The sequence below is a fragment of the Podarcis vaucheri genome, assembly GCF_965113315.1.
Source record: "Podarcis vaucheri genome assembly, chromosome: 7".
Taxonomy (NCBI): Eukaryota; Metazoa; Chordata; class Lepidosauria; order Squamata; family Lacertidae; genus Podarcis; species Podarcis vaucheri.
This window is the reverse complement of record NC_138765.1, coordinates 14,667,781-14,690,568: the sequence shown is the minus strand read 5'-3', so window position 1 is coordinate 14,690,568 and position 22,788 is coordinate 14,667,781. Positions and strand designations below refer to the sequence as shown.

The following is a 22,788-nucleotide window of genomic DNA, read 5'->3' as shown; positions in this document are numbered from 1 at the left end:
TGATGTGGAACCACGTTACACCCTTGATGAACAGCAGTGGACCAGCCAAGAAGGAGCAACGCTCCAGGAAGGACCAGACAGCCATGTTTTTGTGCCCCAACATCTGGCCAGCACAATTGTAAAGAATTACCACGAGTCCACCCATTTGGGAGGCCCAGCTGCTAAAGCACACCTTGGGAGAATATTCTATATCCCAATATGTGCCCTGTGCGCCAACCAAGAGACTGAGAGCTATCACCCTGTGAACTTCTATATGGCAGGCCAACCCCTTTCGTCCGAGGCATCCCCGCCAGTTTGGGGCAGATGGGAGATCACATCACCCAAGAACAAGTGCAATCCCTGTGTTTGTTGTGTGTGTTTGCTTTCTTTCCAGGTATTCCCTCGAGCGTACACCTGCAGTCCCGCGGCAGTCTCGCTGAGCCGGTTCACCAGTTCCTCTGAGTGACAGCGTCTGGCGACCCCCTCATCCCCAACTGCAGTGAAAGTAATCGAGGTGATCCCCTGGGTACATCACACGCATCTGAAGAAAGGTGTCTGGACTTGCAAAAGAAATCCTGCTGACCCTCTGAAGTTGATCATCACCTTGTGTCTGAAAAGCGTTAGGCCACGGGCAACGACTAATCATCACAAGGACAGTTACAAAGACTTTCTCTTTTCTCTCTTATATTCTTTATTGACTTGCTCTATGTCTTATTGCCCTGACCCTACCGAACCATACCGCCCTTATTGGCCTGCTGGCCTCTGCTACGACTGGTTCGTCTTGCCGGTGGTAAGAGATGGCGTGCTCCTTGGCTATTGGAAACTGGGGTTTGATGAGATTACCGTATTGAGACACCCCACTACCCCGTTGTGGCTCCTCTCCCACACCACTGACCAGCACGCGTGGACAGTACTCTTACGGGAAGCTGCAGAGACGATCGAAATCTATCTAGTTCTGTACCGCTCTTGCTGTTGTGGGAGGGTAGTCAACTGTTATCCGGAAGGTAGAGCACTGTACCAACCTCATTTGATAGACCAGGTCCTACTCTTAACCCAGGTGATAGATGGGACAGAACCTATCTTAATGCAAGTATTGCAGGGGTGGGAGCCTTAGCCAGGTGTGCATTGAAATTACTAAACAAGTGCCAGTAAGAATTGCCACCCCAGGATTTCAGCTTCCATATGTTCTGGTCACTAGGGAGGCAGCACGAGAGTTCAATCCACCCAACAGGGCTAGTAGAAAAATTGACCCACATAGTGGGAGCATCAGCTCACCGGTGGGCTCTCATCCTTGAGGCTCAACAGGTAGTCGGGCACAAATATCAGTGGGCTCTTCAACAATGAGCACACCCCCTGAATATTGGTGGGAGGAACCATGGAGATATTGGGTTTGGTGGGTAGGAATGATATGTACCGCCCTTGTCATATGGATGCTCTCGTATTTCTGTTGGCATGAACGGTATCGTATTTGTGGGAAGAAACGTAATCCATCTATACCTTTGATGATTCTCCTTTTCTTTCTAGTTGGAGAGCCCACATGTGTATTGGCACAAGGCAGGAAAAAGTCCCCCGACCTCCCTTGCCGACATTTCCCGTTTGATGACTAAGTGGGGTACCCATAACCCCTACAATAGGTGGTTACAAATGGCTGAAATGGAGCATGTTGCTTCAACGTTTCAGACCATGGCGAGGCTATCCGTGATCTGGCGGCTAGCATTGAAAAGGTGGCACATGTCCCTGTACAAATTTGGGAGGGCTGGGATATGTCTTGGTTGGATAGCATCTTCCCAGGTGGATGGATGGGGAGAATATTTACCATGCTGGTGGGCCCAATAATGCTTCTATTGCTTCTTTGCTTTTGTATTCCCTGCTTGATGCAATGCTTGCAGAATATGGTGGGACCTCGCGTGATTGCTGTAATGAGAGAATATAGACCCCTACCCCAGAACGAATCTAAGTAATAGATTGTTCAAAAGAAGAGGAGGGAGTAAAGGAAGATGGGAAAGGTTTCTCTCAATATTTTCTGTGCTTTGTATTCTGTACCTAAGAAATCTTACTTCTGCAACTTCTGCAAATTTTGGCCAGACAGTTAGCACGCTGCCAGTGACTGAAGTGCTAAATTTGGTTGGCAGGGCAAAAGTTCATTTCCTGCCTTGCTAGCTAGCAGAAGCTGCTACTGTAAGCAATAACCGACCAGACCTGTTGCTAAAGAGGCCCCTTTTCCTGTCTTATGCTTACTAATGCTTACCTAGCAAAAGAGACACGTGTATGAAGGAGAGGGGAGGGAGTGCTTGGTTAGCAGAAAGACAGGAATGTCTAGCAGGCGATATTTTGTGTTTAGCAAGCAATATTTGCTAGCCGATAGGGGAAGTCTGCGGGTATAAGAGAGTGTGCTGAAGTGAATTGCTTTACAGCCAGTGTATTTTCAGGAACTATCCAGCTGGTTGTCTCTGGGTACAGACCTTGTCTCTGTGCACAGATTTTTCAATAAACTCTTTTCTCCAAAGAAGATTTTTGCTTTCCTGGTACTTTTGTTCCCTCCGAGGTCCAGGGGATGGCGTGGCTAATGGATCCCTAGGTAAATAAGGCTTCAGTATATTTATCTTCCCAGTGATCCTGTGATGCTGGAACCTGTTTACATTGCTGGATCCAGCGAAGTTTACGTTTTTCATTTTATGATTTCCATAGTTTAACTATGGACACTTTGAAAAAGCACCTTCCTTGATCTGTCCTGAATATTCCAGGATTCCATTTCCTTCTGTGTCTAGCATTATCAGAGAAGCTGAAGAAGTCTTCTATATCCTTTTTTTCTGTGGCATGCATAATCTTAAATAGGCTTCTCACCTCTCTTTTTTGTCTTTCCTCTAAGCTAAAATGTCCCAAATTTTGTAATCTTTCCTTGTGTGAGTGTTATTCCATCCCCTTCAGCATCATGATTCCCCTTTTCTGCAACTTTTCTAAATCTAAAATACCCTTTGTGAGTTGAGGTCAATGTACACAATAATGCAAATATGGTCACAGCATATATTTCTATACCGGTGTCAATGATATTGACATTTTTATATTCAATTCATTTCCTGATGAGCCTAGATGTGGAATTTGCCATTCTCAGAACTGCTGTATGGAGAAATGTCGAAGGGTATGTATGTATGGATGCATGTATGTATGTATTTTAAAGTTTGTTTTTGTAATGTTTGTTTTTTAAAGTTGTTTTTTTTTAATGTGTTTGTGTACACACACACAGTTGCATTTATTAATCTAGGGCTTTCTTTCCCCTTCATGCTTCTCTAATTGCAATACATAAATTAAAACATTTCTGCACTTAAAATACTGCAGTTTCCTCTATTGGCTATTGGGCTCATGCCTTGTTTTCTGGGGTTAGGCACTCTGGGAGCAGAATGCTGAACTAGAGGGGCCTTTGATGCAATCCAGCAAAAATCCTCTTATGTTCCTGACTCCTGAATCTCTCACTGGCTCTCCAGAATTCTGCCAAACAGTAGTAGTCTGCACTGGGTGCCTAGTGCAGCGTGGCAAATCTCAAAAAAGCAGCTGCAAATGCAAACAATGGACTGCATTTTAGAGCTTTCTTCAATGTTTCCTCATGATAAGTTGGGTGGGGAGCTTTTCATTGTATTTGTTTGAACTTTTGTGATGCCCTTCTGATATTGTAAGCAACTCAGATTTCTTTGAAATATAGAGTGGTATAAATATATCATAAATCAATAAAATAACTAATCATTACCCATTTGTTCTTTTTATAAACACTCCTCTTTGCCACCGCAGATAACAAATATTCTTAATTTGATGAATACAGAGACAGAACATGGTTTTTATTTGCCACACCAATTTATTTTGATTATGAACAAAGATAAATTTAACCCCTATAACATATTTTCATGAGCCTGCAAGCCCCCTTTCCTACTTTAGCTTCTCTATTCCCTGCATCCCATTCACCCTGCACTACAAGCCAAATAAAAGACTCAGGAGTCCTGTGAATGGCAGTCGCTCTTCCTCTCCCACCACCAGGCAAGCACCCTCCACCTTAGCTGCTGCGAGAAACAGTGTGATCCAAAAGGAAGAAGTCATTGCTCTCTCCTAACTATCCTTCAAAGTTGAGCTGCTTTAGGGGAGGCAGAGTATCACAGCATCGTGCTCTGGTTATAGTGCCTGAAAGGATACCATTATGCATTAAATTCTTGGTCAATTTACAAAACGTTGGTGATGCACAGCCGTAGAAATGCTTGTCAGGAATTGCACTGTCATCTAGTAAAGAAAAAGAGACATTTTCACATGAGTGCCTGGGCAGTAACAGGTGAGTTTTTGTGCAGAAGAGAGAATCGGAACATTTTATTGTTTATAAAGTGTATTGAGCAAGTATAGAAAGCATCTCAGAACCATACATGTGATCCATTTGACATGGATGTTTAAAATGTAGATATTCCCACCCCAGGAATATAGTCTCATCTATATACATGCAAAGCAAAGATCATTACCACAGTTATGGTTTCAGAAAAATAGAACTTTCCCCTACCAATACACATAGAGCATTTTCTGACAGAAAGCCACAAACAGAGCAAGAGAGCAGTCCACCACCCTGTCTCCACCTCATTGGTTGGCAGTGCTACTTACCATGAGCAACAACAAACTCAGCGCACTGGGTCTCATCATTATAACACTGGATGGTCTTTGAGCCCTCACAGGCTTTTGAGAGAGAAGGAAAACAGGTCGGACACACCTTCCCATTTAACTGACGTTTCGGCTCTGTGGAAAACAACCCCAAAATCAACACACGGTTTCAGACCATTTTTCCTCCCTCTCTTCCTTTTGTTACAGTGTAATAATTTCTTATTAAATTTACAAAAAATGATATAATCAATGCATAATCAATTTTTCAGACTCCCCACCCCATTTTCCACAGTCTTTTTACTTCTTTCCCTCTGCTGCACAATACCTTCTATTTCTTATACCAACGCATCAATACTTTATTCTTTAATTTCTTATGCTGCTCATATTTCAAATCCTGCTTGTGACTTCATCATACAATAATTTCCTTAAATAGTCTGAAATGGGCTTCCATTTTTCCACAAAGCAATCATCCTTAGATTCTCTTATTTTGCCTGTTAACTTTGCCAATTCTGCATAATCCATCACCTTACTTATCCATTCTTTGGTGGTAACTTCTACTTCCTTCCATTTTTGTTCTTAGAGAATCCTAGCCACTGTTGTTACATACATAAACAACTTAAAATACATTTTTTTGGAACTTCTTCCCCTATAATCTCTAAGAGAAAATTTTCTGCTTTTTTGTTTTTTGTTTTTGTATATAATCACTTTAGACATCTTTTATATCTCATCATATAACATTTGCCAAAAAACTTTCACCTTCTTAAAAGTCCACCACATATAAAAGAAAGTTCCATGTACCATTTATGCTTCCACAATTATTTACAACCTTTAGCCAATTTGTTAGGTGATAAATACCATCTATACATTATTTTCATACTATTTCCTTTGGGAGTATAACAGGAAGTATATTTCATATCAATTTTTCACAACCTTTCCCATCCATTTCTATTTTATGTCTTAGTTCTTTAGCCCATTTTATCGTTGCAGGTTTAACCAGCTCATTTTTTGTTTCCCATTCTAATAACATTTTATACCTTTTTATAATAAATTTTTCTCTTCCTTCAAGCAGAACCTTTACAAAGTCAAAACTTTGATCCATAAAACCTTTTAATACATGTTTTCAAAAATACACATTAATTTGAAAATATTGGAAAAGTCAGAAGGATTATGAGCTTGGGTATCACCCATCTTGGATTTCTTCTAACTTTTTCAATTAAACTTGCATTTCCTAAAAAAACCCGATATGTTTTTCATTCATGTAAGACTTGATATCAGGTCCACACACTATACAAACTTCTCCTTATACAATTATTTAAAAATTCTCAATGTGCCTTTACCTTCCCATATCACAGGTAAGCGTACCACCCACACCGATTCCCATGTCCTTCCAAATTTAACAAATTTGTATTCTGTAAAGATATCCATTTCTTTAACCAAATCAGCCAGGTGCTTCATAATATAATTTTAAATCTGGCAATGAGAATCCATCTCTTTCCTTAACATCCATTAGTATTTTAAATTTGATCCTTGGTCTTTCCCCCTGCCAGATGAATTTTCAAAAATTTATATTTCTATGATTCCTAGGCCTCAGTTCGCAGTCCTGTGAGATGGTTGCGACATTTCCACTTCATTCTGTTTCAGGAATTCCTTATGCTGATGATGTAGATCTAGCTATTATCTCTAAAGATGAGACATAACACTTAAAGAACACTTAAATAACCAAAGACCCTGCATGGCTTCTTGTGCAACTATCCTGCACCTGCATCTACAGTCAGGGGAGGGAGAATAGGAAAGTGACCCATCCTCTTTTCTCAGCCTGCATTAGTTGCTGGTTTAGTCTTGGACTTCAAGCTATTCTTTGTCTTTTACTCCCTTTTATTTGCTTGGGTTAGTTTGGGAGACTTCCCTTCCTTCCCTAGCAATGCAAACTGTCAATAGAAGTTAAACCTGTTATTTGAGGCCTTTGCATTTTTAATTGGCTTTTGCTTTCTTGTTATGAATTAATTATTAATTAATTATTTGTACTCCGCCTATCTGGCTGGGTTTCCCCATTCACTCTGGGCAGCTTCCAACAAAGATTAAAAATACATTAAAATGTTACACATTAAGAACTTCCCTAAACGGTGCTGCCTTCAGATGTCTTCTAAATGTCAGGTAGTTGTTTATCTTTTGTCCTTTTCACTTTATTTCCTTCAATCTGTGGAGCATTACTGAAAGTTTTCAGATTCCTGTTCCCCAAGGTCATGGTTGAGGGGTCCTGCCACACCATATTAGAAGAGCCAGAATGTCACCCTGTAGCTGGTGTTCCAGAGGTGGAGTTACTACTAGGGAAACTATCTGAAGAAGTGTGTATGCACACAAAAGCTCCTAACAATAACAAACTTAGTCACTAAGGCGCTACTGGAAGGATTTTTTTTTATTTTGTTTCTATTAGGGGAACACTGTTTCCATGAGCCCTAGCTTCCATCACAGTGTCCCGTTGCACCAGGAGTAGTTTAGTCATGCTGGCCACATGATCTGGAAAGCTGTCTGCAGAGAAACATCAGCTCCCTCTGCCTGAAAAGCGAGATGAGTGCTGAACTCCATAGTTGATTTCGACTGGACTCAACCATCCAGGGGTCCTTTACCTTTACCTTTTATCTTACTAAGAGACAGCATGGGGACCACCTTTAGTGTCCTCTAACCAGCTGCAGGGAAGCTTCACCTTGGGCTTCATCTAAGATTTCCAGTGTCAGCTATATGATATCATTTGTCTAAGGGCAATCATGCAAAACCCCTAAAGCCTCAATGCTATTTATGCCCAATGGTATATACAAATATGCATATACTTACGTTTCATAAATTTCTCGACGCACTTTCTACCATGACAACAGTCCCTGAAATTAGTCAGGAAACGACCATCTTCTCTGGTGAAACTATAGTTCTGCGTGCTGCAATCTGTAGTACATCCCGATTCAGAATCGACCTTAACAGAGCCATCTGTGAGAGAACATTAGAAGGAATACCTAGATCAGCAAAAATTCAAATCATTACTCTCCTGAACGAAATGTTTGTGATGCTCCCTTATATACATACATTGAGCAAATGGGTGAATAAAGAAAAAAAGTATCTCACAAGCACCGAATTTAGCAAGCTAATCCTTAAAGAGGTTTCTTCCAGAATCACCTGATAATTACAGTATAATTTCTTCTGCCAACCATGTGAATATTCCAGGATCGTTCCTTTAAAAGTTGCACTTAAATGAGACATGATTGACTGTATTTTCCGCACAAACAAAATGGCAAGGGCCTGGAATAGGTTGATCTGCCACCCAATGGATATCCAGCTAGTTGATCCATTGGCTGACTCAAGAAGCTGTCTTATACTATGTAATATATATCTCTGAGAGTGGAGAATACAGACTTCTCTTTCCTCTATTTTTCTCCTTCTTTTGATCTCACTTCTGACCGGCTATCTTAAGGGAATAAATCTTTTTCCATGCATCTTGCTACGGGGAAATGTCTGCAAAGGTTTTCCTTTTTCATATGTGTGTGTGTGTGTGTGTGTGTGTGTCTTCAGCTGCTGCCAGGGTGTAACCAAAAGGGTTTGAGGCTTAGGTTGTTTCTATATACTGCAGGCCTATTTGGCAGCAGCAGCTTGCTTTCAGAACAAGTGGTGGGGCATTGTACAATGTTCATTTGATGGGGCTAGGATCAGGTAAATTCTTTCTGATTGATCTGAGAATCTCCATTCCATCCCTCCTTTCCAGGAGTGCAGAATTGTTTATCTCCTGTGATATTGTACCATTCTGTGTGCCAGAATATGGGGGGAAATGAAGAACATGAAAAGAACATGAAAAGGAAAAAAATGTTAAATATTGAATATTGTTATGCATTATGCTTCAGTTAGATAATAGTATTTGCAGCTTAATTTTCTTGAGTTGTGGGTTTAAATGTTTTCCCTACAAACATGAGAATGCCAATAGATTAAATAAAAGTTAAAAATGATGATACACTTTGCCATTGAAGCAAGAAAGAAAAGCAATAGAAACCACCTAACACAAAGTAATTGCTTCATTTTGCTAATTACACTAGTCAAGGAAGGGTAAGTTGTGAGCAATGTTCAAGTTATGTAAAAATAAATCTTAAATTGTGAGTTTAATAAAATCACTGCAAACAGTACCCATAAATCAAACATAGGGTGCATTAAATACTTTTCAGGGTGGCATAAGCAGCATAGTAATTCCATGTTGTCCCGCCCTTATATGATTGCTGCAAGCTGGAAAGTATTGAGATGTCACTATTAGATATGTGGGGAGTGAGTCTGAGTTTCCCCCCCATACTGGTATAGCACTTGTTACTGAAAGTAGGTAATTCCTCCTGTGTGGGTATAAAATATTCTACCTGAGAGATTAAAGAAATTTAAAGAAATTTGGACACATTTGACTGATTGGTTGCAGTATTTTTAGCTAAATGAAACATTCCAAAAGGACAAACAGAAAGGCTTTTCCACAGAAATTTCAAGACTTGAGAAAGACTTGAGAAAGACACACACACACACACACACACACACACACAACACTTTTACTTGTACAGTCTGGGAGGTGAAGGAGGAAGGAGTAACATCTGTCATGGTACAATGGGCCAGAGATTTTGAGTACAACATCCAGATGGAATCATGGGAGAGGTTGTGGAGGGAGGACCTAAAATTCACAGCGTGCTATGATTTGAAAGAGAATTGCATAAAGATGCTCTACAGATGGTACTTAACACCTGTAAAACTAGCCAGAATGTAAAAATCTAGATCAAGCATCTGTTGGAGATGCAGGGAGATGGACAGCACCATGATCCACATGTGGTAGCACGGCAAAAAAAATCAGGGAATTTTGGGAAATGATTTACAATGAACTTATGTTTAAATATTCCTTCCCAAAGAAGCCCAAAGTCTTTCTGCTAGGTATAATGAGCAATGAAATTCCAAAAAGGATAAGGAAAATCTTTATGTATGTGGTAGCAGCAGCTAGGATTCTAATTGCTAAGGTATGGAAAGGGGATTCTATCCCCTCAAAATTAGATTGGCAAAATAAAAAGCTAGAATATACAGAACTAGCAAGATTAACAGCGAGATTCCAAGAACCTACAGATCAAAGATTCAATAGAGAGTGGAATATCTACAGAGAATATTTAAAAGAACATTGTAATGATATAAATTCTTTGGCAGGCCTGGAATAATTTGTGCATGAATTAAGAAATTGTTACATAATTAAAATAACAGAGGAATTTAGGAGAGAGTTAAGTGCACAGAGTAATGAAATTTAGGAACCACAGTGGGGGGATTGGAAGTCATAGCGATGGATGAACTTAAACTTTTCTTTTTCAGTATGTATGTACGGTGTGTAGAGTGTTAATTACTCAATTGCCTTTTGATGGTTGATGCATATTGTTTTGTGTTCTATTTGTTTTGTTATGTTTCTAAAATTAATAAAGCATTAAAAAATTTAAAAAGTATAAAATATTCTACCTAAGAAAGGTACCATGTTGAAATGAATATGGAACCATTTTCCTTTTTAAAAAACAGGAGAATGATAGAGAAAATAGTAATTCCATAGAATTGTATCATTTGGATTATACCTCCAGTCTCTGAACCATTTGAATTTACCCAGCAATGGGATGGCAAGCCCCTGTCCCCCAAAACCTCATGCCATCTGGGAAGACTGCAATCTTTGTCCCTACACCCAGCTCAGGGGCAACCCTTACCAGTAAATTCTTGGGGTTTGCTAGATGTTGCCATAGGTGAACCCTAACATTGGTAAACCCCAACTGTCTTTCAACCAGCAGGTGGACTGATTGATCATTGGTTACATACTCAATGCCTGCACCAAACCTGTTTTCAACTATAATCTATAAAGTTGTGGACTAATCTGAAACCAACACATGTCTCCTTGTATTCATCATTGGCTGTACACCTGACCACTGTATCACTTGTGTCTGAACCCACAAAGAGTAGACTCTGATTATGTTGGGTGCTAATGAGTGGAGAGTCACCTGCCAGTGAGGTATTGTTACTTAGGATTTGGCCATTGGGAAAACCAGTTGGTGATGGAGCTGTAAGGCAAAAGCCAGAGAAAGCTGAGGCCTGAATATTCATTCAGAATGTATTAACTTTAATCAGTTGGCAAAGCTCAGAAGAAGGTTGCCAGTGGTTCTCCAAGGCTAAGAGGCTGACCTTTGTAAAGGTGGGGGGGGAGGTGGCACACTTTATTACTTATTGACATGGAAAAGAACCATCTCAGTGCCTGCTTCCCAACACTGGAACTCCCTCCCAGGAGAAGCTAGATTGCCTCCCGTCTTGTCCTTCTCCTGGCAGGTGAAGACCTCCTTGTCCCAACAGGCTTTTGGGGAATTCCTGTTTTTATTGAAAAGGATGCTACCACTTTTTATTGTAATCATTGGTACATTTTACACACACACACACACACAAACAAACACCTATATAATTCTACTGATATTTAATTAATTGTTGAAAAAAATGAATTCTACAACATTGGGTGAGATCAGCATTCTGCGGCTTCCCCCTAGATATCCCAGGGTCGAAATGTTGGACCCGCACACTTAGGTATAATCTTACACAAAGGCTTTATACTCACTCATATTACTGACAGTAGTACGAGTATAGCAACTGCCACCTTTGGTAGTTTCACAAGTTCCTGATGTTTTTTGATTTGTTTTGCTTACTTTACATTGCTTAGCTATTACTGTAAAGAGAAGAGAAGAAGAAATATTCAGTGCCAAATACATCAGTTCCTCAGTTGTGGAAAAATGAAATCTACATTCCCACCTGGATACAATCTACCAAGCCAGACATGCACAATCTTATTGGTCTCAAGAGCCACATGAGCGGGTTGGAGGCTGCATGCACACTGACACGCATCTTCCCCCTATCTCGCACACAGGAACATCTCCAGACACAAAGATGGAGAGACACACAGTCTTCATCCATTTTACTATTATGAATGCATACACTAAAGCAGAGACGTCCTCCCCCACAACACACAGTGAGGTGCACAATGGGATTTTAGCAGTCCCATTGAATACTTTCACATGCAGCACTCATGTTGTATGTGAAGAAAGCCAACCTCATGAAACAGAGGTACACTCCACAAGGCTGTCTTCCAAAATTTGGAGTCCAGATTCCCACTATTCTAATAGTTTTAGCTTCATTTATCCTTCCTAGAGCCAATATCAGTTTGCCTTCTCTAGCCCACTGCATATCCCCCCTCCATTTGAAAAAGCAATTCAAGATTGCAGCTTACTACTCACCTTCAGAAAGGATGGCCAAGAAGAGACAAGTACTCAGGAAGATCTTCATAGTGCTGGAGAGATCAAAAGCTGAGGAGAACTCAGTTCAAAGAAGCAGGCAACTGATGGAGGAAGAGGCTGCCTTGGGGGATTTATAGGCTAAGAAGAGGAGCCCTAGGCAGAACTGATCCAGTGAGGGGGTGGGAAATGATGACAGTAGAGATTGCATGCTTTCCTAAACATCTTGTAATTTTATATTGGAACACAAAGCATGGAGTAGAAATTGCTTTAAGTCATTTTTGGGAACTGTGTGAAATTCTGCCAGCTACCTCTTCTTTTGCATTCTCAGGGATAAGAAACATATATTTTAAATCCTTAAATCACCTTTGGAAAGCCCATGAAAATTCACCAAATAACTTTCCAGTCTATCCCACCCCAATTTCACCACAATGGGAGCCACTGTTACAGAACCACTCTTCTTCTGAAAGTACACTGGATGAACACCCCTTTGAGACAATTGGAGTTTGACTGCTATTAGAATATTTCCTTCTAGGTTCAAGTAGCTAGAACACACATCATCTTGGAAATACTGAGCAAAGAATTCAAAGGTGTTAGTTACATAGTATAGCCACTCATGTTGTTTATGCACAGCAAAATAATTTCCCTACCTTCATTAATCGCATCATGACTCCACTAATACAAGGCTATATTTTTAATGAGGAATGCTGAGTCATACCAGGAATTCAGTTATCTTAATAATAATAATAATAATAATAATAATAATAATAATAATTTATACCCTGCCCATCTGGCTGGGTTTCCCCAGCCACTCTGGGCGGCTTCCAACAAAATATTAAAATACAATAGTCTATTAAACTTTAAAAGCTTCCCTAAACACGGCTGCCTTCAGATGTCTTCTAAAAGTCTGGTACAGTGGAACCTCAGGTTACATATGCTTCAGGTTACATACGCTTCAGGTTACAGACTCCGCTAACCCAGTAATAGTACCTTGGGTTACGAACTTTGCTTCAGGATGAGAACAGAAATCGTGCTCCGGCGGTGCGGCAGTGACAGCAGGCCCCATTAGCTAAAGTGGTGCTTCAGGTTAAGAACAGTTTCAGGTTAAGTATGAGCCTCCGGAATGAATTAAGTACTTAACCCGAGGTACCACTGTAGTTGTTTTTCTGTTTTACATCCGGTGGGAGGGCATTCTGCAGTGCAGGTGCCACTACCGATAAGGCCCTCTGTCTGGCTCCCTGTAGCTTGGCTTCTCGCAGTGAGGGAACCGCCAGAAGGCCCTTGGCACTGTACCTCAGTGTCTGGGCAGAACAATATGGGTCGAGACGCTCCTTCAGGTATACTGGACCGAGGCCGTTTAGGGCTTTAAAGGTCAGAACCAACACTTTGAATTGTGCTTGGAAATGTAATGGGAGCCACTGTAGGTCTTTCAAGACCAGTGTTATGTGGTCTCGGAGGCCACTCTCAGTAAGCAATCTAGCTGCCGCATTCTGGAATAGTTGTAGTTTCCGGGTCACCTTCAAAGGTAGCCCCACGTAGAGCGCGTTGCAGTAGTCCAAGTGGGAGATGCACCACTCTGGCGAAACAGTCCACGGGCAGGTAGCGTCTTAGCCTGCGTACCAGGAGGGGCTGATAGACAGCTGCCCTGGACACAGAGTTAACCTGCACCTCCATGGACAGCTGTGAGTCCAAAATGACTCCCAGGCTGCGCACCTGGTCCTTCAGGGGCACTTTAACCCCATTCAGGACCAGGAAGTCCTCCACACCTGCCCGCCTCCTATCCCCCAAAAACAGTATTTCTGTCTTGTCAGGATTCAACCTCAATCTGTTAGCTGCCATCCATCCACCAACCACCTCCAGATACTCACACAGGACCTTCACCGCCTTCACTGGTTCTGATTTGAAAGAGACGTAGAAATGAGTATCATTTGCATACTGTTGAAAACCTAGCCCAAACCCCCTGATGATCTCTCCCAGCGGTTGCATGTAGATGTTGAAAAGCATGGCGGAGAGGACAGAACCCTGAGGCACCCCAGAAGTGAGAGCCCAGGGGTCTGAACATTTACCCCCATCACCACTTTCTGAACATGGCCCAGGAGGAAGGAGCGGAATCACTGTATAATAGTGCCCCCAGCTCCCAGCACCTCTAGATGGTCCAGAAGTTATGGTCAATGGTGTCATAAGCCACTGAGAGATCCAGCAGAACTAGGAAACAGCTCTCACCTTTGTCCCTAGCCCCCCGGAGATCATCGACCAGTGCAACCAAGGCAGTTTCAGTCCCATGATGAGGCCTGAATCCCGACTGGAAGGGATCCAGACAGTCCGCTTCTTCCAGGCGTGCACAGTTACCCCATTCAGGTCTAGGGAGTTCCCCCCCACACACACCCCATCCCCCAAGAACAGTCCTTCTGTCTTGTCAGGACTCAACCTCAATCTGTCAGCTGACATCCATCCAGCAACCATCTCCAGACACTCACCCTGGATGATTTAATACATACACACCAGAAAATGCATCTATGTACACAACTGAACTGAACTTGGGCCACAGTCCAGCCCCACAAACTCAGGGCCCATCTATCCTGCATCCTTTCCAAAATTAGTTCAGAGGCATGACTAATGTTTCAGACCCTCCAAGTGTCCCTATTTTCCAGGGACTGTCCCAGATTTTCAGACGTTTCTGATTTGATCCCAGAATATCCTAATTATATATATTTGACCAGGAAGAAGGGGAGATTTTGTATTTTTGTCCCCCTCTCAAATTATGAGCAAATGGATCCAATTTTGCTGAGTTCTTTCACAAAATTGTAGAACAAAAGCTAAAGGATACCTATTCTAATCCTCGTGTGATTCAAGGCTTATAAAAAGCAGAAATAGCAGAATCGCTGCACATCCTTGTATGCTGTATAGAATTTGGGTATTTAGCCAGTGATGAGGCACCACAGAGGCAGATTTAGAGGATCATGGACTGCAAGAAAATCAAACCTATCCATTCTAAAGGAAATCAGCCCTGAGTGCTCACTGGAAGGACAGGTCCTGAAGCTGAGGCTCCAATACTTTGGCCACCTCATGAGAAGAGAAGACTCCCTGGAAAAGACTCTGATGTTCGGAAAGATTGAGGGCACATGGAGAAGGGGACGACAGTGGATGAGATGGTTTGACAGTGTTCTCGAAGTAACTAACATGAGTTTGACCAAACTGCGGGAGGCGGTGGAAGACAGGAGTGCCTGGCATGCTCTGGTCCATGGGGTCATGAAGAGTCGGACACGACTAAATGACTAAACAACATAGAATGCAAGGTTAGAGATGGGGGGAGGCAACAAATTTTGGTGTCTCACAGGATGCCACTGAAATTTGACCCCAAAGTCTGCCAGTGGCCACCAGATTATACAGAGAGCAAGTGATGGGGAGATATCTGAGGTCAGAACTGCCAAAGCATTAGTTATATATAGCCAAGTTTCTATTCCTCCAAAATAATGAAAGGAGGGGGGAGAGAAATGATGCCTTATTTTTCTGAAGCAGATTTAACTTTAGACCCCCAAGAAGAATTGTTTCACAACAAAGAGGCCTGTTTTCTTGAACGTAAATGAGCACTAAACAGGGAGTGCCTTTCTGCTGAAGGAAATCCATCTCCTTCATTCTTCATTTTCTGGAGGATTTTGAAAATTTCTATTCTCCCAGGCATTTAAAAGCTGAAAGGCACTGCTCCTAGCAGCCTTGAATTTACTGTATTATCTGGAACCAGTTATTGCTAATTTTCAATGTTCTTATGGTTTCTCAACCTTTTAAGATTTTTTTTTAAAAAAACAGTTTCTTAATATACATCTTTCTTTTATATTTACTAGTGTCTTTTTTCTGTTGTCACCTGTCCTGGTTCCTTTGGAGGAATGGTGGGGTTGCAATACATTTCAATAAATGAATATGGCTGAAAACAAAATACTGATCCTATAAGGATTGTACGTCTAACACCTAATTCTGCTTCTTGCAGATTTTTAACAGATCTGGCTTCTTATCCAATGACAGCTAGGCACCCTCAGGAGTCTTGCACTTTGAAATACCAGTTAAATATTCAGCCTGAGTTCCTTTGGGAGGAATGATGGGATAGAACCTTAATAAATAAAATCAAATAAAAAATGAAGTATCAACAGTCCTGCTCCATGTCGATTATAAAGGGGGTGCATGGTCTGTCAAAGTCTCCTCTCTTATGGTTTATTGAGATCCCAGATAGAGAGATATGGAGCTGCTTTTGGTTCCCAGGACAGGGGATCTCAACTCTAGGTACATATTATAAAAGGGCCCCATAGTTTCTCAAACTGCTGTCTCTTTTGGCTTCCCTCAGTCAGGCACATGAGCAATTGTATTCAATTAGAGAAAATTATGAAAGCACAGTTTTTTGGCAGGTACATTATGGAAAGACTCTTCTTCAGCAGGTACACTGGGTGAGCCCCACTTGAAGCCAATTAGGAGTTTGGCTGCTGTAAGAAGATATGCAGGAAATTTCAGCTGGCCATAACTTGCATCAGCCTGCTAAATCAGGCCATCTGTTCAAGAAAACCATTTTCACAGTGGCCAACCAGATGCCTGTCATAGCCAGCAAGCAGGACCTGAGAACAACTCCACTCTCCCCACAGCTGGTTCCCAGAAGCAGACATTAAGAGCCAAACTGCCCCAGATGTCAGAAAGAGAACATAACCATCAAGTTTAGTAGCCATCAATACACAAATTAATGGACGATGAGGGTAATCTGCAATTTAACACATCCAAGTTGTTGGACACCATTACTTCTTCTGATACCAGATTCCAAAGATTAAATACTTGCTGTGTGATGCAGTTATTGCTTCCATCTGTCCTGAATTTTCCCTCCTTCCGTTTCATTGCTTGTCCACAGGTTCTATTGTTATGAGAGAAGGTTACTTGACAGAATGGCTACATTTCCTCTGGTATTGAAGCACGTGAAAGTTAGTGGTTTTCTTGCCAGGTGCAAAATAAGGATCAGGCAGACTCAGCAATGGAGAATAAGAAGGTGAAGTTTATTGCCAGGCAATAAGGACCCAGTTTGGAATTGCTTCCAAAAGGAACTGGGACCCCGATTGACAGAAATCCAGAGGTCTTTATACCTGAGCAAATCACAGCAAATCATAGATCATGAGACAACCATGAGGGACTCACAATATTGTCAGCAAAAATCAGCCAATCAGCAAGCTGTTGTCACGCTTCCAGCTCCTGGTCAAGCACTGGTCAAGCACAGGGTTCTAGTTCTGCTTTCCAATGCTTTCAGTGACGCTTAGTCTAACCTTTCCCCCAGTTATGACAGGACAGGGAGTTTTGGAGTTTTTGTGGTTTTGCTCTTCCTGTTCTGTGGATTAATTTAGCCTGTATCTGAGGGGAATTTGTACCAGAATCTCTGATTCACGTCTTCCCCTTGTCCAGGGTACACGGATGTTTGTAGGGGAAAGGTCGGTTCCTAACTTTGCTGTTCCAAGCAGTTAGCTAAGGCACAGCTTCCCTTTGATTCAAAATGGATTATAAAGTACTGTAAACCTTGATTTGTGTAAGCATATATGAATATATATTGAATATATTGATTACTGATAACTGATTATATGGATAGCATAGGGGTAGCCCTTCTTCCTTGCCTCATTCCCCCCTTTTCAAGCTCAGAGAGAAGATTCATCTGACTCCTGAGCTTGAACACCACTCAGGACATCAGAAACTCCAAAACTCCCTGTCCTGTCATAACTGGGGGAAAGGTTAGGCTAAGCGTCACTGAAAGATTGGAAAGCAGAACTAGAACCCTGTGCTTGACCAGGAGCTGGTAGCGTGACAAGAGCTTGCTGATTGGCTGATTCTCGCTGACAATATTGTGAGTCCATCATGGTTGTCTCATGATCTATGATTTGCTGTGATTTGCTCAGGTATAAAGACCTCTGGATTTCTGTCAATCGGGGTCCCAGTTCCTTTTGGAAGCAATTCCAAACTGGGTCCTTATTGCCTGGCAATAAACTTCACCTTCTTATTCTCCATTGCTGAGTCTGCCTGATCCTTATTTTGCACCTGGCAAGAAACCACTAACTTTCACGTGCTTCATTACTGATAACTGATTATATGGATAGCATAGGGGTAGCCCTTCTTCCTTGCCTCAGTATGAAAGCCAAGAAGCCTCTGGGAGTTTGCTCTGCTCATGCCTTGTTTTGAGGTAATCCCAAGGGCATCTGTTTCAACTCTCTGAGAACAGGATCCTGAACTAAATGAGCTTTTGGTGCAGTCCAGAAGTGATCCTCTTATGTCCCTGACTCCTCAGTGCATCTCCAGTGGCCTATCAAATAATACTAATCTGCCCTGGTTGCCATGAACTGTGTAGCAAATTTCCAGAAGAATTGTGCACTATAGCCCAAAGTCAGCTGCAGTTAAATACTTTATTCAGTATCTTTATTGCGGTCCATCGACCCATAACATGGATTCAGAATAAAATACAGATACATACAGACAACCCCCCAGGGAAGGAAGACCAAAGTGTTATTTGTTTAGTCAACATACCCATGACTAAACAAAGAACACTTTCGTCTTCCTTCCCTGGGGGTTGTCTGTATGAATCTGTATTTTATTCTGAATCCATGTTATGGGTCATTGCACCACAAAAAAGATTATTATTATGCATTATCAACCTCTTGATAAGCAGATAGGTGGGTAGATTTTTGGAATTCTTTTTGACATTTCCATGATGTTACTCAGGCATTCCTCTGCTCCCTCTGCACATCAGATTCGTAGACCTCCCTATTCCCACCCCCTGCAGCTAGTACTAGCCACGAGTTTAACCTCTCAAGGACCCATGTTTGAGACCACTTCTCTCTTCTATTCTGCAGGCCTGCTTTGCACCCATTTTCCCTTTTACACCCTATGCGTCCTCCCCTTCTTTTTGTGCAACCCACTTGGAACGGAAGCCAACGTGTGGTTGCCTCCTGTATCTTCCTCCTGTCACAGATTACAACTAATCTGCCCCTTCTCACCTTCCACCCAATTTGGAAGCCACCCCCTCCTATTCTGCAGACTCTTTCATGCCCCTGCTTTTGTCTTCACCAGGTCTCCATGCCAGCTGCTCCCTTCTTGTTTGTTTGTTTGTTTGTTTGTTTGTTTGTTTGTTTGTTTGTTTTGCAACCCTCCTGGCACAGTCTTCTTGTACTTTGCCTCCTTTCCCACTCCTTCTCTTTGCTCATCTCAACTTTCCCTTGCACACAGGTCCCCCACTTCCACTCCTTCACCTCTCTCCCACTCTGCAGTCTCCTTTGCAGAAATGAACATGCACACGCACTATTATCACCTTCACTCCTACCTTCCCCCTTCCTCATTTTATTATGCTCCCTGGCACACAAGCCTTCTCCCTTTCTAGGTTTCCTCTTCTCTGCTTTTCTGCAGCCTGTTTTAGCCACACACATAAGGCTGATATGCTTATTTGACTCTTATAAGGAATCCTGTTGGCTGGTTGTTCAGTTAGAGACAATTAACTCCAGCTTATTGCAGTTGTGTGTTTCTGAGTGTTCCCATTTTAGCAGTTTCATAGTGTGGGAGCATGAGGGGCATGTTTGTGAGGGGGCATGACCCCCTGGGCACATGTTTGTGAGGGGGCATGACCAGGTGCCCCCATGACACAACAATCAAAAGTGTCTTTACATACAGAGAGAGACACTCACACAAACACTTCCTTCTAAGCAAGCAAGGGATATAAGCAATTTGTCATTTTAGATAATATGATGAAACCATGCTTCTTCAGCAGGTACATAATGGACCCACTCTTCTTCCAAGGTATACTGGGTGATCACCACTTCAGCACAATTAAGATTATGGCTGCCCTCAGATTTCATAATAACTTCAAGTGGCAAGAACTTAGCCTGCAGGATCAGGTCATCTCTCAATCTCCTCTGAGGACACGTCATCCCAAAATCTACTCTAATTTGCTGTCATTAGCACATGCTGCCGCAGTAAAGGCCAAAAAATTTTCCCCCAAAAAACCCCACAAGAGTTAGGAAATAATTTGAAATAGTCCACAACTTTATTGAATACAGAAGTAAGTAGGATTTCGCCAAGGCATTGGGTATCAATGTGGTATCAAGCAGCCCATCTGTTGGTTGATAGGGAGTCACCCCTAACATGGACCAAGTGCACTGACCCCACTTGGGCTGCCAATGGGAAAGCTGCTAAAGCCCAATGTTCCCCGTGTGGACTTCTGGACAGAGACACCCTTCCTGGACCTATATTGAAAAAGGTGGGGGAGTGAATACCCAGATAGAAAATGCTGGGTTGTTTTTTAAATATAATTTTAATTTCCAATTTTCTCTATTAATTCTTCTAACTGATTTACAGTGGTGCCCCGCAAGACGAAATTAATTCATTCCGCAAGTTTTGTCGTCTAGCGAATTTTTCGTCTTGCGAATCACGAAATCCCATAGGAATGCATTGAAAATCAATTAATGCGTTCCTATGGTCAAAAAAGGACGCGGGTGGCGCTGTGGGTAAAAGCCTCAGCACCTAGGGCTTGCCGATCGAAAGGTCGGCGGTTCGAATCCCCGCGGCGGGGTGCGCTCCCGCTGCTCGGTCCCAGCGCCTGCCAACCTAGCAGTTCGAAAGCACCCCCGGGTGCAAGTAGATAAATAGGTACCGCTTACCAGCGGGAAGGTAAACGGCGTTCCGTGTGCTGCGCTGGCTCGCCAGATGCAGCTTTGTCACGCTGGCCACGTGACCCGGAAGTGTCTCCGGACAGCGCTGGCCCCCGGCCTCTTGAGTGAGATGGGCGCACAAACCCCAGAGTCTGTCAAGACTGGCCAGTTCGGGCAGGGGTACCTTTACCTTTACCTTTTATGGTCAAAAAAAGTCCAAACAAAGCCAAATTTGGTACAACAACAGTTTATTAACTGCTCTTTAAAGTCACACATACTGTAAAGAGCAGTTCAAAAATTGAAGGGAAAATAAATTAACTTTATAAACATGACAGAAGAACATTTAAAAATCAACAAAGTGTACAGTACATTTTCTAAGACTCTGGGGGACCACTCGAAGAAGGCTCCTCTTCCACTCTTTGCTTCTTGCTCAAGAACCTGTCCATAGTCTGTTGCTTCATCCGCCTTTTCAGCACCTCCCTGAAAGGCGACATGACCCTCGTATCAAAAATGTTCCCAACGTCATGTGCCACGTGCTTCTCAGGGTGGTGCTGCTCTGCAAAAGTCTGCACCTCCTTCCACTTCAGGCAAATGTCCCTCAGTTTTTTGGAGGACAGCCGTTCCTCAGTTGCTTCCTCCTCTTCCAGTGAGGCCTGCTCCTGCGCAGCCTCTGCCTGCAGTTCGACCAGCTCCACGGTGGTCAGCTCGTCGTCGTGCTCCTCCACCAGCTCGCAGACGTCCTCCTCCGTGACCTCCAGGCCCATGGTCCTCCCCAAGGCAACAATGTCCTGCACCACTGACGACTCTGGTGCATCAGAGTCACTTGGTGCCACACAGTCCGGCCACAGGCTGCGCCAAGCGCAATTCAAATTTCTCTGGCTGATCCCATTCCAGGCCGTGGTGATCATCTTCAAGCAGGTGACGATGTCGAAGTGGTCCTTCCAGAATTCCCGCAGGGTGATGGTGGTGCAGTCAGTCACCTCGAAGCATCGCCTGAAAAGCTCCTTGGTGTAGAGTTTTTTTAAATTGGCGATGACCTGCTGATCCATCGGCTGGAGCAGTGGCGTGGTGTTAGGCAGCAGGAACATGATGTTGATGAAGCTGAACTCCTCCAACAAGTCCACCTCAAGGCCTTTAGGATGGGCAGGAGCATTGTCCATCAGAAGCAAAGCCTTCAGCGGCAGGTCGTTGTCCAGCAGGTACTGCTTGACAGCAGGGCCAAAAGCAAGATTGACCCAGTCCACAAACAGCACACGTGTGACCCAAGCCTTGCTGTTGGATCGCCACATGACACTCAGCCGCTCCATGTCGATCTTGTGTCTCTTGAAGGCCCGTGGGTTCTCCGAGTGGTACACCAGCGGGGGCTTGATCTTCAGGTCGCCGCTTGCGTTGGCACAGAAGAGCAGGGTCAGACGGTCCTTCATGGGCTTGTGGCCAGGCAACTTGGCCTCCTCCTGTGTGATGAAAGTCCTTTTGGGCATCCTCTTCCAAAACAGCCCGGTCTCGTCGCAGTTGAAGACCTGCTGTGGAACGTAGCCCTCCGTCTTCACAACCTCCAGGAACTCCGCTGCAAAGTCTTCAGCCGCAGGAACATCAGAACTGGCAGCCTCTCCATGCCTGACCACGCTGTGGATGCCAGATCTTGTCTTGAACCATTCAAACCAACCTCTGCTTGCCTTGAAGACTTCTGGCTCGCCTGAGGTTCCTGGCTGTTCCCGGATGAGGTCAGCGTGCAAGGCCTTGGCCTTCTCACAAATGACGGCCTCAGACACTGTGACCCCTGCACGCTGCTTCTCTTCTATCCAGATGAGCAGCAACTTCTTGACCTCCTCCAGAACAGCTGGGCGGTTCTTCATGATCCTGGTGACTCCCTTGGCTGCATCAGTCGCCAGGATCTTCTCCCTCATCTTCAGGATGGTCCCGATGGTTGATGGATTCCTCCCGTACTCCCTGGCGATGTCCGTCACACGCATTCCGCCGTCGTGCTTCCGGATGATCTCCTTCTTCATTTCCAGCGTCACCTTCTCCTTCTTCCTCTCGCCGGCCACCGCAGCAGCAGTCTTCTTGGGTCCCATGGCAGCACAGCTCTTACCTTCGTAAACTCAGAAAAAGAAAAAAAAATCAGTGATGTGCTTCAAATCCAAAAAATTCAAAAGCACCCAGCCACCCACCACACAGAAATTAAAACCCAGAACCAAGTCCTTGAATCCCAAAAACCCCAACCCAAAATCCAAAATCCA

General features: G+C 43.2%; 1 protein-coding gene and 1 long non-coding RNA gene across 2 annotated transcripts; one reads left to right on the top strand and one right to left on the bottom strand.

Moving 5' to 3' along the window:
• Positions 1–3,836: 3,836 nt before the first annotated feature.
• On the bottom strand, positions 3,837–12,070 carry LOC309537975 (uncharacterized protein). Its single transcript, XM_082233152.1, has 5 exons — positions 11,904–12,070; positions 11,231–11,338; positions 7,438–7,584; positions 4,609–4,740; positions 3,837–4,242 (listed from the first exon to the last, which is right to left on the bottom strand). Exons 1-5 carry the CDS (start codon positions 11,950–11,952, stop codon positions 4,079–4,081), a joined length of 600 nt encoding a protein of 199 aa, XP_082089278.1. The 5' UTR covers positions 11,953–12,070; the 3' UTR covers positions 3,837–4,078.
• Positions 12,071–20,754: 8,684 nt separating this feature from the next.
• On the top strand, positions 20,755–22,788 carry LOC309537980. Its single transcript, XR_014222076.1, has 2 exons — positions 20,755–21,074; positions 22,363–22,788. It is a non-coding gene; the product is annotated as an uncharacterized lncRNA (long non-coding RNA).

Bases quoted from the DNA above. Each gene is read 5' to 3' on its own strand.
- LOC309537975 (XM_082233152.1), bottom strand. From the start codon at position 11,952: ATGAAGATCTTCCTGAGTACTTGTCTCTTCTTGGCCATCCTTTCTGAA. The intron at 11,339-11,903 runs GTGAGTAGTAAG...TTCTCTTTACAG, and splicing joins CTTGGCCATCCTTTCTGAAG to TAATAGCTAAGCAATGTAAA. The intron at 4,741-7,437 runs GTAAGTATATGC...TGTTTTCCACAG, and splicing joins CGTCGAGAAATTTATGAAAC to AGCCGAAACGTCAGTTAAAT.